Genomic DNA, 13,691 nt, shown 5'->3' with positions numbered 1-13,691 from the left:
GTTCCTGCCAAATATCGGTGTTCTTAATTTTCAAGTTACATAAGTTCATCTCAAAGTATGTAAAGAACAAAATACTGTCAAAGAGAGGCTGGACCATACGCCTACTAAGTTCTGCATCGGAGACGGTAAGATACAAGGATGAGAAAGCTACATTGGCATATGGAAAAGCGCTGGTCAAATGAACATGCTCAACACGCTTGATCATAAGCGTCGGTGCGGTGACTCCAGCAAAGGTCTTCCGTCAGTACTGATTTCTGTAGGCTGTAGAAAGCGAAAGTGCGCGGACTCGGAGGAATTGAGACCAGGATTCGGAACAGTGACAGTTTTGTTGGCGGCGCCGGAGCTGGCAGCACCTGAAGTCGAGGATATCGACACCGAGTATTGGTCGGGTAACTCGGCGATGAGCGCGAAGATGGCAAAATAGTATGCGGGAGGGGTCCACGGCGCTGACTCGGAATTTCAACCAGAAAATACGCTTACCCAGCAGTCACGGTGGTTGAGGTCTCTGCCGAGCTGTGCTTCCCATGTGTTTCACGAACCCAGCTACTTCGGAATACTCTCGTTACGAAATGCATTGAGTCATGAACATGAGCCCATTTGTGCTGAGATCTGATTCAAAGAGTTCGGTTCAAAAAGATCTGTAGTAGGCGAGTCTGAAGCGAGACCTACCAAAGGCCGGCCCGGGAACGTTGTGCGAGAAGTGAAGATGCAGTGCTAATTGATGAATTTCCTTGGAGGCGAGTTTGAAGCGAGTATGAACTTCCTTCGAAGTCAGTCGCAGTGCCCTCACGGACTGAAAGAAATTTGTGCATGTGCTACAGTAGTATAGCAAACGACCGGGGAATTAATGATGTATAGTGCTGTGGCCAACCATCATTGAAAACACAACGTTCAACAAATCACCGCCAGTTCTCGTAATAACGGAGGTACTAGGTGCGACCAGTATTTTTCTTAATAATTTTTTCCATGGGACTAACCTTGGACTAACCAGTTCTGCCAACTTACAACCGGTTGGCTGCAGTGCCGGATTCTGCCCACAACATTAAGGTTAACGTTAACACTCAGACCGACCGACTGGGAAGAAGAGACTTTCACTGCCCCCAACAAGCTTGTGCATGGCGGCTCAGGTCTCTCCAGTTTGCGAACACTAGGCGAGTCAATACCAGCTGATTATCGACCCCCAAAAGCATCGAAACTTCCACGTCGAACACTTCTCATGACTCCTAACACGAACTTGAATACGACTTGAATAGTGGACAAGAGTGAGCAAGGCACTGTGACGAGCATAATACGCATCAGGCAAATCTCGGGGGGCAGAACGAGAACAAAGCACAAAAATACGCATGTCTTTCTTTCTTTCTGGACGAGCAAAGTTGAAGCGGCTGACTACCAAGTCTGCGTCTGCTTCTGCTATAGCGATGATCTATGAACACCAATCCGAGAAAATGCACTTATCCACTCTCGCTGTTTAGTGGGGAGGTGGTACACCTGCTGACCTCGTTCGGGCGTAACATTGACTACAACTACAGGCCTCGGCGATCATCGGCCCAGTTTTTTTTTGGTAATGGGAGTCCCGGACGATATCTTAGTGTTACGGATGCCAGTGATTCTCTCTATTTGTAGCCTAGTCATTTGTTTATTCATCATGATCGTCTGGTGATCAGCTACTAGCGTTGACTCAGTGAGTCGATGCTATCATAGTTCTGTCACACCACATCAGGTAGGTTACTTCGGCTAATCAGATCCTAAAAAGCCTTAACGTTCCTATTAGTGATTATTCTGGTTCTGCCACTAGGTTTCGTTTTGTTGTTCTGGGGAGAGATTAATGTTCCCGCAATCCAGAATCGCACGCCGCACTCCGCACTATGTTCATTTGAGGTCAGGCTCCGGGTCCGTTCTTTGGCCCAAGGTTTTTTATTAGGTCCCATATCATGTGGTACGTGTGCCGTTCGGACATTATATGCTCGGGGCCTTCTGTATCTGCTTGGCAGTGTGCGCATTTCGCGCGATGAAGTTCATAGGTCGGTATATTCAGCTAGTTTTCTCCGTTCCGGTAACGTCTCTCTATATATGCGTATAAGTATTCGCGATGCTCATTTGGTTTGAATCCTGGTTACTGGTAGCGTTGTATGAGGTGGACTTGGAATACTGGGCATCAAACGAGGCCCAATTGATGTGAGCTGGGAGGGATGGGGGACCGTGAAGGCACTGGGCGATGGAATTCATAGACGAAACGCAAGTGCTTTATCAAATGCATCAAGCGCTCACTTCCCACCCGACATCCCTTGGCGCATACCTCGGCCTTCCCAACGTAATTCCCAATCAGCCTCCAGCGAACGACCTTCACGAATCCAGCACCACACATCGACACTCCAAAGTTTAATGGCCTTCAGATCTATGAGGCAGACAAGTAAATACGTGTGTACTCTCCGACTTCCGCCTTTTCCTGGTACTGGCCAAATGCTAATCTATGCTAATGTCCGTTTTCCATAGTGATGTCACAGAAGCCCTCCGAAGCGGTGTCCACTTATGTCCTGCCACGGGCCCCCCGCCTATCATCAATGAAATCTGAGGCTCCAGACACTGGCAGCCAGTTGCGCAAAGCATTTTGACAGTGCTGAACAGGATAGTGTACTGCGACCCTGAGGTTGTTTCCATTGGGTAAGGTGCCGCTGTCTTTGATTAGGAAGCCGGGTACATCATCATTTTGTCATCTCTGAGTCTGCCGTACCTCATCTTACACTAGGCATGATCTAGTGAATTCATGTGATTCTTTTAGTATGTTTTTCATAATGCCTTCCCCTTTAACACCGTCTCAATACCATAGGCCCGGATCTGCAAACCCACTGAAATGAACGCTTAACTTCAGCTTATATTCTCAACTTCACACACTGTGGCAAGCTCTTCCTCATGAGGAAATCTCGGCCGTGCTAGAGTTGTTCTATCAGTGTGAAAGCCGGTAAATTTGTAGTTAACCGTTTGCAACTCGTCATCTTCGGCTGGGATTTTCGTCGGGTCGATGCTGCATGCCATCAAACAACAACGTAATCAGTGGCACGGCTAGTCCGAGTCGTACATGGGGTGAAGACAAAATCGGAGAACTGATTGAGTTCTCTAGGGTGCGTTACGTTGATTTCGGGGAATTTACGTTATGAATGATTTTATATTTATTGTTTTTGGCCATGAAAATAAAGGACATATTGTCATGTGGCGGTATATATACGACTTCCTCACTAGTCCTCTGATGGTATTTCGGAGAGGAGCCCTGAAGGAGGTTGTAGAGGCATTCTTGTGTTAACTCTCGCACAGGTCAAATCAGTCGTTATTTGCAATGGACCGCAAGAATAAATATTGTAATTATGATCATGAAAAATATCTCACTGGTTTTTAATAATTCGGGTCGCTCGCGACTCGAATTTTTGGCCTTGTGTTTACCCCTCGTTACAACTATGAGGTGCGATCTCACAATATTCGAGTATTGCCTTGCCAATGCAAGTAGATACTAGATGTTCAGATTCGATCCTAACCAACGATTCAGCGAGGATTGGCATCATAATGCACGATCTACCCTGGGTTCAACTTCTATACAAGTCTACATGATCTCTATATCACAAACTTGTTACAAACCATCGAGCCCTATTCTACGCCTGTCTTACCCAATAAAAATGAAGATTCTCTAATTCCTAGATTTCAGCTCGCGCTGCTCGCTTTCCGTGCGCCATGATTCACCCTTGCGTATTACCAATAAAACAGATAACTCCATCACCACCAACATGCCGGCCCATGCCGTATACAATCCCCCATCTCCTAAAGCATCCTGTAGGAGAGCAGGCTTGGATCAGCATGTGCGGGTTATAGCGGATTAAAAAACCTCACTTGAAGCGGTACAGCAGTCATAACCGAAGCAAAAGCAAGGGTCCCTCGGAACGAGCTGTTTGTAGCAACCGCTGTACTCGAGCGACCTGGGTTGGCATCAACGAGGTATGCCAATGTACAACTATACATCCATCTGCAAGTAGATGTCAGGTAATCACAACAACGAGATGACTGGTCTACAGACGTGGAAGTGAATCCAATAAGAACGAGCATGGTGCAAACGACGCCGACATTGACGTGCTTTTCGCACACCCAGGCATAACCGATAACAGATAGAGGTAACCATAGCATTATTACTTTCGAACTGTCTAGGCGCATCTTGGCAGGACGTCAAAAAAGAGTTCTAGTGTTGAATTGTACAGGAGGCTTACTTCGGCGGACCACTTTCCTCCGTTCGCCGCCTTCTTGCTTGCAAGTACCCGGTCGGACCAACGACCGCCAATCACACTCCCAGCGACACTTCCTTCATAGGAAATTAGCAATTTACCACAATCCAGGGTGTGAATATCTCACCTACGCCAAGGCAAAGTAAGACCAAACCAGTTTTAAACGCATCGTAACCATATTTATCGGCGAGAGTACGGGCACACGTGTATGAAAGGCAAAAGGTAAATCCTAAGATGAGTCCTTATCACAAAGTGATATGATTTAGTTACAACGTGGGGAGACCAAATCTTCACTCACCATTAGCGATAAGAATAAAAACGTTGTTCTTTCGCGACAAAATTCGAAAGTATGGTGGAAAGGGGTTGACATCCCGTATTGATAGTCTCAGAACGTTCGGTCTTGGCGTAGAGATCAGCACTGGGACCGCGTCCATAATATCAAGAGGCTCGAGCTGTTTCTCGGTGTCCTTGCCGGGCGTGCTGGAGTCTTGTTCGCTGATGGTAGATTCGTTTCCACTCTGGACGGGTTCTTTGGAGGCAGCTAGGCGTTGTAAAGCAGAGCGATACATGAGACTTCGTTCTTGTCTGTATGTGTCCTTAAACAGGATAAGGAAGGACAAGAAGATAACTGCTCCACAAATTAACATGCAGTAGAAAGTTGCGCGCCAGTTGAAGACCTGTGATAACGACCCGCCAATTATAGGGCCCAGGGCGGGTCCTAATACAGGTGCAGCAAAGAAGATGCCCATCCTGGTCCCTCGTTCGTGAGGGTCGTAGATATCAGCTAGAGTTGCAGCTGAAATAGAAATAGCAGCGCTTGATCTGCAAGAGGGGGAAGTAATTAATGTTCAAGCTTTATCAAGTGTACTCACCCCGCAGCTTGGAGTACTCGCATAACGATCATCACCTCAATGGTCTTTGACGATGCCAATACAGCACTTCCTATCACAAATAAGGCGGAAGACACCAAATAGACAGGCTACGATGAAGGAGACCCGCGTTCATCAAACAGATCAATGAGTATACACATACACTAACCTTACGGCCTTTAATTTCGCTTGCGGCGCTCCATAATAGAGGAACGTTGCCTTGTGTGAGTTGGAACGCCGACAGTGTCAAGCTAATCTGACTGTTTGTTGCATGCAGATCTTCCTGTATCAGAGTGTTTGACGCTGCAAGAAATATCGAGTTTCAACTATTCATCGGAAAAAGACATTCGACGAACGATTTTGAATGTTAGAAGACATCGTAGACAGCAATGTAGCCAGCGACACAATGCACAAGATCGTCATCTATCGGCGGGAAGGGTCAGATTAATTACAAGATGCATCGCGTGATACACGCACCTTTCTAGCATAACTCCACTGACGGGGATCGTCAGCTACTACGACATGTTCTATGTCAATTGCAGTATCTGTCTTTTGGTGTGATATGTTGGATTCGGACGCAGCGGTTGGACTAGCCATGACCCGCAAATTGCAAAGAAGAGGTAAAAGTAGTTGGCAATCTGACCCAAGATTAATCGCTTCTTATACAGTACAATGGGCCACTTACACGGTAATAGATCTCAAAAAGATATTGCGATATCGGTATGTACCAAAAAGGTGCATACGCCTGTGAAGATAATCCTGGCCTGGCTAGCAACAACTATCGGGGATTTCTTCGATAACATTTCTCCTCCCTAGCAGTCGTGTAACATATAGCATGTCGGCCGAAAGAAAAGGGGATGATAATCTGCCAATGGGGTGAAAGAATACTGGCGTATTAAAACAAAGGAGAGTGCAAAAAAATCGAGCGCGATACCCTGTGTATCTTTTTCTTCCTCGTATCAAGTTCCTCAGGAGCAGGACAAGTTCGATGTCTCGTAATAAAATAGCTTCGCTTCATTCGTGTCTTCCCAATCTCTGGCCCGGGTTTGTTCTGGACTTTGGACTTGGTCAGTATGTTGCAAAATTCTTCTGTTTGGCTTGCCCGTGGCTAAAGTTGTTGTATCATTTGAAATGGGGCCGAAAACGGTTGCTGCTGAATGTGATGAATGAAACGAAATTCCAAAGTCATGGTGAGTGTCGCTCGACGCGAAATACCGAGGCGCTGGATCAGACGATTGTCTGAGAGCGGATAAGTTATCTGAAAAATGGAATGAAGACAGGAAACTGTGCGAATATCAATACAGGGGCTCGCCCGAAGTCGGCCTGGTTACTAACCTTATGCGCAACGACGAGGGTCCGAGGTTCTACCTTTATTCACAAAGTTTTTTGAATTTCCTTGCTACCAAACGATGTTAACTATGTGGACAAAAAATCTGGATCATAAAACTACTGACGAGCGGTCACGTGTTAGTAGCTCAAGTTGAGTAGTCGCAGTTCAGCGCGGGAAGAACAGCACATTGCCAAATCATGAAATTTCTTGGTCGGTGTCACCGGCGCCAAGAGACGAGGGTGTCATGCGAGGCTGAAAGACTAGAGACGAAGAAACTTTCGCTGCTACTAGCCTTCTAGATCGACTTCCAGCGTTGTTATTCATCGTGAAAGGTGGAAGAACAGACCTGCGCACCAAGTCAGCCACTATAATTATCAAGGGTCAGCAAGTCCTCTGGATGTGAAACAATTTGGCAAACATTGAACTCCCGCTCCCCACGTCATGATCCTCCCGCCACTGACTGGGACGTCCCCCCAGTCACACCACTCGTGAAAAATCGATATCTAGGCTAGCATCCCATTACTGGCCAAGGTCTGACGTACTCTTGTTCCATTTCCGCGCAAGATATCCCAGCCGCAGTATGCCCGCATGCCTCGCGATTTGAATTCTTATAACTTTAGTGTGACTCGAACACACGTGCGCTGCCAGTGCGGGCCAGCTTGTCAGATATGGTGCTCGATGATAACAGATATTACAGTTGCTAAAGATGCTTCTGAGTAGGTGTCTTCTGTGTGGCACGACGGAGACCGTACCACCAGATCAAGATCCTGGGAGGCTGCAGCTGTGCTGGCATGTAATGTGCGGGATGGAGTATCATTTTGGTGCGCTGTGTCAATTTCGGTGCTCATTTGAGAGGTATGCAACAAGGATAAGAACAAATGATTGTACAACGTACACGACTTACTACAGTCCATGGACCATGGACTGCAATTTTCAAATTCCGCCCTTCGTCACTTCTTCGCATGATGTACGAGGGAGGCCCCATTTATCTAATGCCACGAAAAAGCCAACACGCTCTTAGTACAGATTCGTATCCGTTTCATGATGCCCAACATATCAGACCTTGACAAACTTGATTTTTCAGCTTCAAAAAGCGCGTGATCATGATCATCCAGTCAACAAGCACGACTATCTATAACAAAGATCAAGTTCTCCGTATCCTCATTTGCATTGCGCAGCATATATTGGACAGTCTGCGAATCGAAAGCGGTTGCAGTGGACGTTAACGGTAGTTTGCGTGATTAAAATGCCTTGACAGTAACTTTGAAAAACTGATTGTAATGTTAATGACGATTGTGTCACAACGAGTGAGGATGTGCGTTAATGCCGAACTCGACTACGACGACGACAGAAAAATGGATGAAGGCCAAAAAAAAGTGCCCGCTCAGCTGGACGTGTGTCGGGAGTCGGGATACTCCGGCGGGCTACGTGGCATTTGGGCGCGGGATACAAATTAGGAAGTTCGGAGTGTTGACAAGTGACGAGCCCGCCAACTCGCCAGCGCCTACTACCAGTGGCTACCACCACTTTTCAAATTCGACTGCTATTGGATTTAAAGGGGTCCGTGCGATCATGGTGCTTCATATGCATGAGGGACACGATCTGTTGGCAACGAGAGAGTGTGGTTGGAGGAACAAGTGAGGGACTTTGGGATTCTAAGAGGTAAAAGAATGAGGGATCGAGGAGGATAACTGTATCGTATTTTGCCGATGCTGACTTATTTGCCTAGCGCCCGTGTCCCTTGCTTTGTCACGGCTATCTGACAAAGTTCTAATCATCGGAAGATCCTTGATTTGTCAAGTACTCCTTCACCCGCATTTACTTCAAGACTTGGTCTCGCCTCTAAAATATGCATACTGACAGCTGATAGAACAAGCCTGCGACCAAAGGTCAAGATGTATGTCTTTGAAAATCGCACAAGTTGAAGTTTGAGCTCAGAACAGTGACACTTGGGTGACTCAGACACGATCGGTACCGCTCTCTGTTGTGGGAAACCCGATGCCCGGAAAACCCTTGGTTCAGTTCATGACTGTTCTGCTGTGGTATAAATAAGGGGTCAATGGACGAAACATCACTCACAACCTCCATCGCATCTCAAAGTCCTTCTATCAAATCCAATGGTTCTAATCGGTTCTCTCTGGGGTGATCGTCGTCAACGTCAAACTAAATATGTCAGTTCCGGTTCTTGTGCAGAGTTATATCGACTGAATACAATATTGATGCAGATATTGAGCGCTGCTGCTATCGCAGGCCTCGAAGTGGATCTTGCACCTTTCGAATTCGGCGTCACGAACAAGTCACCTGAATTTGTTAACAAATTCCCGCTCGCCAAGATCCCTACCTTTGAAGGCGTGGATGGATTCACTCTTCTGGAGGGTGCCTCTATTGCACGTTATGGTCTGTGTTATGCGTCGCACCTACAATTTAAGCATACCATTCTTACCGAGCACCGTTTCATAATCAGTTGCATCTCTGGCCCCTGAGTCTAAGCTCCTCGGCAACAGCATCAAAGATGCTGCGCTAGTCGACCAGTGGATCCACTTTGCGGAGCACGAGATCAACGCATACACCGACTTGGTGTGGCAGTTGGTAGATCGCTTCTTCCAAGAGAAAGCCTACAGTGAAAGCGTCAGTCTTTCTTTACGTGTACAACAGCTATCTCGATTACTCATGCTGAGACTTTAATCATAGATCCACAAAACTGTATTCGAACGTCAAGAGCGCTCACTCAAGTTCCTCGAACAGAACCTCAGCCTTCGCGAGTTCCTCGTCACTGATGAGATTACACTGGCGGATATCATTTTAGCTGGTGTCATCCAACGTGCTGCTCGAGTGACCCTCGGTGCTGCTGAACGAGCACTCTACCCGAACGTGTTTGCACACTACGCGAGGGTGGCAGGTGATCCTCGTATTAAGGACATTTTCGGGGCTGCGGACTTCGTTGAAGTGCCTGTAGCACCTAAAAAAGATGAGTAGACTGTATGTGGAAGAGGATATACATACTATACCTCGAAACGTCCTTCAATTGATTAGTGTAGTTGCATCTGAATCTGCAAGCTGTTTTTTCAAATCTCTATTCAAAGATGACTGATTCTCCCAGTCAATACCACCCTGCCACTTGTACACGTCGGGGAGACTGACCTTTTGCCGCTAGTGGAATTACGTTCAAAAGGTATTCTAGAGTGCTCTGGAATGCTCTAGGCTAGGTCTGGAATGGTCTATCCAGGTCCATATCTGAAATCCTGCAACGTGTTATCATGATGAGCATTTGAAAGCTAGGCAGGAAGCAGCGGTGTCAGTGTATACCTCGTGTATACCTCTTCTATTGTAATTTCAACACTAGTGGCGAGGCGCCCAGGGATTAAGACGTCCCAATCACGGACCAACACAGATAGGCTCCCAAAACAGTCCCAAAGCTTAATATCCTGAACGATTCATAAATTTACATAATGATAGAAGACAATCCCTTTATGGAAGATAGACCTTGTATGTGAACTCACCCGTGTTTCAAATTTCGATTTCGACTTGGGACTAAGGGAAACACATATCGAGTTCAAAACACTCACCAGATCACGGTGCAAAGGAAAAGGATACTGGTACGTGACACGATTTCACGACCAGGGTCCATAGAGTGAAAGTGCAGGTCTCAAGCAGGTACGGGAGAAAAAAGCTCATGCTATTTACTGATGAACAAGAGTAGGCGAGTCCTGTCATTCCAGAATCAGAAAAAGGTCGATTTATTCAGAGATCGCCGCACCTATGAGATAACTTGATGGCATGGAACAACTTAAGCGAGGAACTGAGTCGTATCAGCAGGTTCTAGTTCTGCGCTGGAATACGTAGCAGGAACGCATGTTACGGATGGGTATGAGGTACCTGATATGATTTTGGATCCCGATTTGGATGGTGAGTGATCCTATAGCTTGAAGCACGCATGTTTGATTTGGGTAGAGTAACACTTAACTTTAATTTCTGCATGGGGTACAGTCGTTATGGGCATGGCATGTTATTTATGGTCTGTCCTGCTAGAGCACAATGAGTATATTGGTCGAAGAACGGGAGAGGAATCTGGATTGTCAGAAAAGGTAAAAGGGATAGTTCGGTTTCGTTGTTGAACTGTAGGGTGGGTAGCTGTGGGACGGCAGACTGAATAATCGAGATGTTTTTCAAGGTGGGACCGATCTATTTCTATTTAGTAGAATGCGTGAGCGTCGACTCAAAATCGGACAGATCAAAGATAGTGGAAGGGTGAATTCGCAGGAAGCACATGGTGCTATGTATAAAGTTAACGACCTTTGTTGATAAATAGGATAGGACGCGTATGGGATCAGTGTCCACGACCGTGCTTGTAGACATACATTTTGTGACTGGGTGTCCCATGGTGATTCATTGGCGGTCTCCTCGTATCTTACAGCCTGGCGCTAATAGCGAATAGGTAGGATTGGTTCTGCGCGTATGGTAGCAAGGTCTACGGCTTGATCGATTGCTTCGTCAATCTCTCCGATGAGCACACTGGGGATGAAAGTGTGAGAGCATTGTTATAATTGAGTGATCTCACGCACATCATGTCGCCTTTGACAAGGTAGAGACCTAGTTCTACTTCTTCTACACCTTCGTCGATGCTATAAATCCTCTCTTTTGAATCACTGAGGACCACATTTGATTTTTGGTCATAACCAGCTAGAACGCCGACGATGGCTCTTCCGTCTTGCAGTACCAGAAGGACTCGCCCTAAATTATCACCAGTTATTATCAAGATGAAAACGAGAAAGCTTGGACTCGCTATCGACGTAACCCTGCAAGCTTGACATTGAAGTTGCGGTAGGACGCTGTGTGGCTGTGTTTATTTCCAGGGGTCGTATCAACCGTTTCATCAATACTCGGGTCTCGTCACTTCTTTCTTCCTACTTACGACGAAGCTTCTCCATAACGACGTCGAACCACCACACACGACGCCATTCGCGACTCCAAACCATGGAGAAACATGAATTAGAGAAGCTTACATCTGTCGAGCTCGAGGAAGTTCGTCAAAATAGAGACCTTCCTTCGCCTGCCACTGCACAACAACCTCGCAATCGTGCAAAGTTTAGTGCCGCTACGATCATTCCAGTGTGGATTGCTCTCAGTAGTGGAGTCATCATCTACAACAATTACATCTACAACACTTTAAACTTTAAGTATCCAGTCTTTTTGGTCACTTGGCATTTGACTTTTGCGGTCAGTTTTTCGTCTTTTCTTGATACTCTTACTGATACTTTAAGTAGGCTATCGGGACTCGAGTCCTTCAACGTACCACACATCTCTTGGACGGTGCAAAGGATGTACCAGTCAGCAAAGACATGTTCTTACGCTCCATCCTGCCCATCGGTCTTCTTTTCTCTGGCAGTCTCATCCTCAGCAACACTGCTTATCTATACCTGAGCGTGGCATATATCCAGATGCTCAAGGTCCGTTAATCCCATGCGTTATCTTTCTCACACTTTTGGCGCTGTCACTTTGATAAACTTCCCCGTTTCTGTTCAACCTTCATTACCACCTCATCTCCGCTTACCCGGTACTACACACGTTGTCTCGTTTTACGCTATGCCTCGTGCGCGCTCCTGTGTACATTTCCCGTACTAACATCTACATAGGCCTTCACCCCCGTAGCGATTCTACTTATCACATGGGCCACCCGCATCAGTGAACCTTCTCGCAAGCTACTCCTCATCGTCCTCATGATTTCCTCTGGTGTCGCCGTCACAAGCAAGGGTGAAAGATTTTTCAGTTGGATTGGGTTTTTCATTCAAGCTGGAGGAGTCGGGGTGAGCACTGCTCTGCTTCGAGTCTAGGGACACACCTAACAAACTTTCCTCCCAGTTTGAAGCTACCCGCCTAGTCCTCATCCAAACCCTCCTCCACGGACTCAAGATGGATCCCCTCGTTTCTCTCCATCTCTACGCACCTGTCTGCGCCGTCATCAACCTCTGCGTTATACCTTTCACCGAGGGTCTAGAGCCACTCCGCATAGTATGGGGAAGTATCATGGGATCTTACAGTCATGCGATGTCTGCCGTATCAGGCGAAGCCGCATCCAACGCTACTGTCTCACTAGTCGGTGCGTCAGGAGAACTGCTTGCTGCTATAGGCGAAGAAGCAGCACCCCATATTACCCCCTTTTTCCTTCTCACAAACGCGCTACTTGCGTTCCTGCTGAATATCGCTGCGGTGTTTTTGGTGGGTGCTGGGAGCGGGTTGGTGTTGACACTTGCGGGGGTATTGAAGGATGTTTTGTTGGTTGCGGGGAGTGTAGCTATTTGGGGTGGGACGGTTGGCATTTTGCAGACTTTTGGTGCGTTTTCGTCGGATTTGATTTTGATGCTTGTCCTGTGCTGACATCTCGTGCAGGATACTCGATAGCGCTGTGTGGGCTGGTGATGTTCAAGGTGTCGGGTGGGAAGTGATTGTTTGATATCGGACTTTACCTGGGCCCTCCACCATCTATCGTTTATGCTCCCATATTGCCCCGACTCCTTCACTCGACTACATTTCCAGCACTTGTTTTTCACGACTTGCTCGAAGCAGTGTTCTATGCGCGCTCAGACGCGTCTATCTGATTAACTTGGATCGGTTTCCTACCACCATCACTTGATGGGCGATGGTAGCGGTCCTCTTGCATATTATTGCGTATTTTTTTTCTGTTTGTCGTCGCCACTAACCCTGTGACGACGTTTAAAACATATAGACAATTCACATGGACATGCTTATGACGCATATACAGACTCTGACTTGCGTACACCCGTTTCCATCTTACCTTCCATACCCTACGTAGCTTTCGCCATAGCTCGGCCCAGGGTGTCTTACTCGTACTGATTGACTCGCCGCCTGTCTTTTTGTGTTGACTTTGCTGTTTTGTGCTTTCTTCCTACCCTGCTCTCATACCGCACCGATCCATGCTTACTCGACCCTCGTGCCCTGCTCACTTCTCCGATGCAAAGCCATGCCAAATTTCACGAACTTTTGCAATGCTTTTGAATTTGTTATTTTGTGTTCTGTAGTTTGATTTCAGAAGCAATTACACATAGATTCGACTAACTTGACGCCGTCCGGACCAGGAGGCTGGCGCAGCTTGAGCACTGGAGTATTTGCTGCGTGATATTCCTATTGTTGTACGTGTCATTTTTTGTGTCCTGAATCTTGTTCCGACTGTATTCCCATTCATCAGCTTGTACATATTGCCTGTCGCACGAG

At 46.9% G+C, this 13,691-nt stretch overlaps 4 protein-coding genes across 4 annotated transcripts; 2 read left to right on the top strand and 2 right to left on the bottom strand.

Annotated features, from left to right (window-relative positions):
- Window positions 1–3,676: 3,676 nt before the first annotated feature.
- Window positions 3,677–5,728, bottom strand: EDB93DRAFT_1078932 (vacuolar DHA amino acid exporter; the record flags this gene model as incomplete). The annotated part of the gene is made up of 10 exons (XM_041445415.1): window positions 3,677–3,817; window positions 3,877–4,009; window positions 4,061–4,194; window positions 4,248–4,339; window positions 4,390–4,503; window positions 4,561–5,084; window positions 5,135–5,241; window positions 5,301–5,434; window positions 5,488–5,554; window positions 5,609–5,728. The coding sequence occupies 10 exons, from the start codon at window positions 5,726–5,728 to the stop codon at window positions 3,677–3,679; spliced, it is 1,566 nt and encodes a 521-aa protein (XP_041311154.1).
- Window positions 5,729–8,578: 2,850 nt separating this feature from the next.
- EDB93DRAFT_1238704 (glutathione S-transferase C-terminal-like protein) lies at window positions 8,579–9,437 on the top strand (the record flags this gene model as incomplete). The annotated part of the gene is made up of 4 exons (XM_041451554.1): window positions 8,579–8,632; window positions 8,687–8,858; window positions 8,926–9,089; window positions 9,153–9,437. 4 exons carry the CDS (start codon window positions 8,579–8,581, stop codon window positions 9,435–9,437), a joined length of 675 nt encoding a protein of 224 aa, XP_041311153.1.
- A 1,445-nt stretch (window positions 9,438–10,882) lies between these two features.
- On the bottom strand, window positions 10,883–11,272 carry EDB93DRAFT_1247007 (uncharacterized protein; the record flags this gene model as incomplete). The annotated part of the gene is made up of 3 exons (XM_041452524.1): window positions 10,883–10,973; window positions 11,024–11,192; window positions 11,257–11,272. The coding sequence occupies 3 exons, from the start codon at window positions 11,270–11,272 to the stop codon at window positions 10,883–10,885; spliced, it is 276 nt and encodes a 91-aa protein (XP_041311152.1).
- A 69-nt stretch (window positions 11,273–11,341) lies between these two features.
- Window positions 11,342–12,967, top strand: EDB93DRAFT_868933 (TPT-domain-containing protein). Its single transcript, XM_041457759.1, has 5 exons — window positions 11,342–11,678; window positions 11,726–11,908; window positions 12,095–12,265; window positions 12,321–12,792; window positions 12,849–12,967. Exons 1-5 carry the CDS (start codon window positions 11,436–11,438, stop codon window positions 12,902–12,904), a joined length of 1,125 nt encoding a protein of 374 aa, XP_041311151.1. The 5' UTR covers window positions 11,342–11,435; the 3' UTR covers window positions 12,905–12,967.
- Window positions 12,968–13,691: the final 724 nt, after the last annotated feature.

Source organism: Suillus bovinus (assembly GCF_016758785.1).
Source record: "Suillus bovinus strain UH-Sbo-P2 chromosome Unknown EDB93scaffold_8, whole genome shotgun sequence".
In the NCBI taxonomy this organism is placed as follows: Eukaryota; Fungi; Basidiomycota; class Agaricomycetes; order Boletales; family Suillaceae; genus Suillus; species Suillus bovinus.
This window is presented reverse-complemented; position numbering and strand designations above follow the sequence as displayed.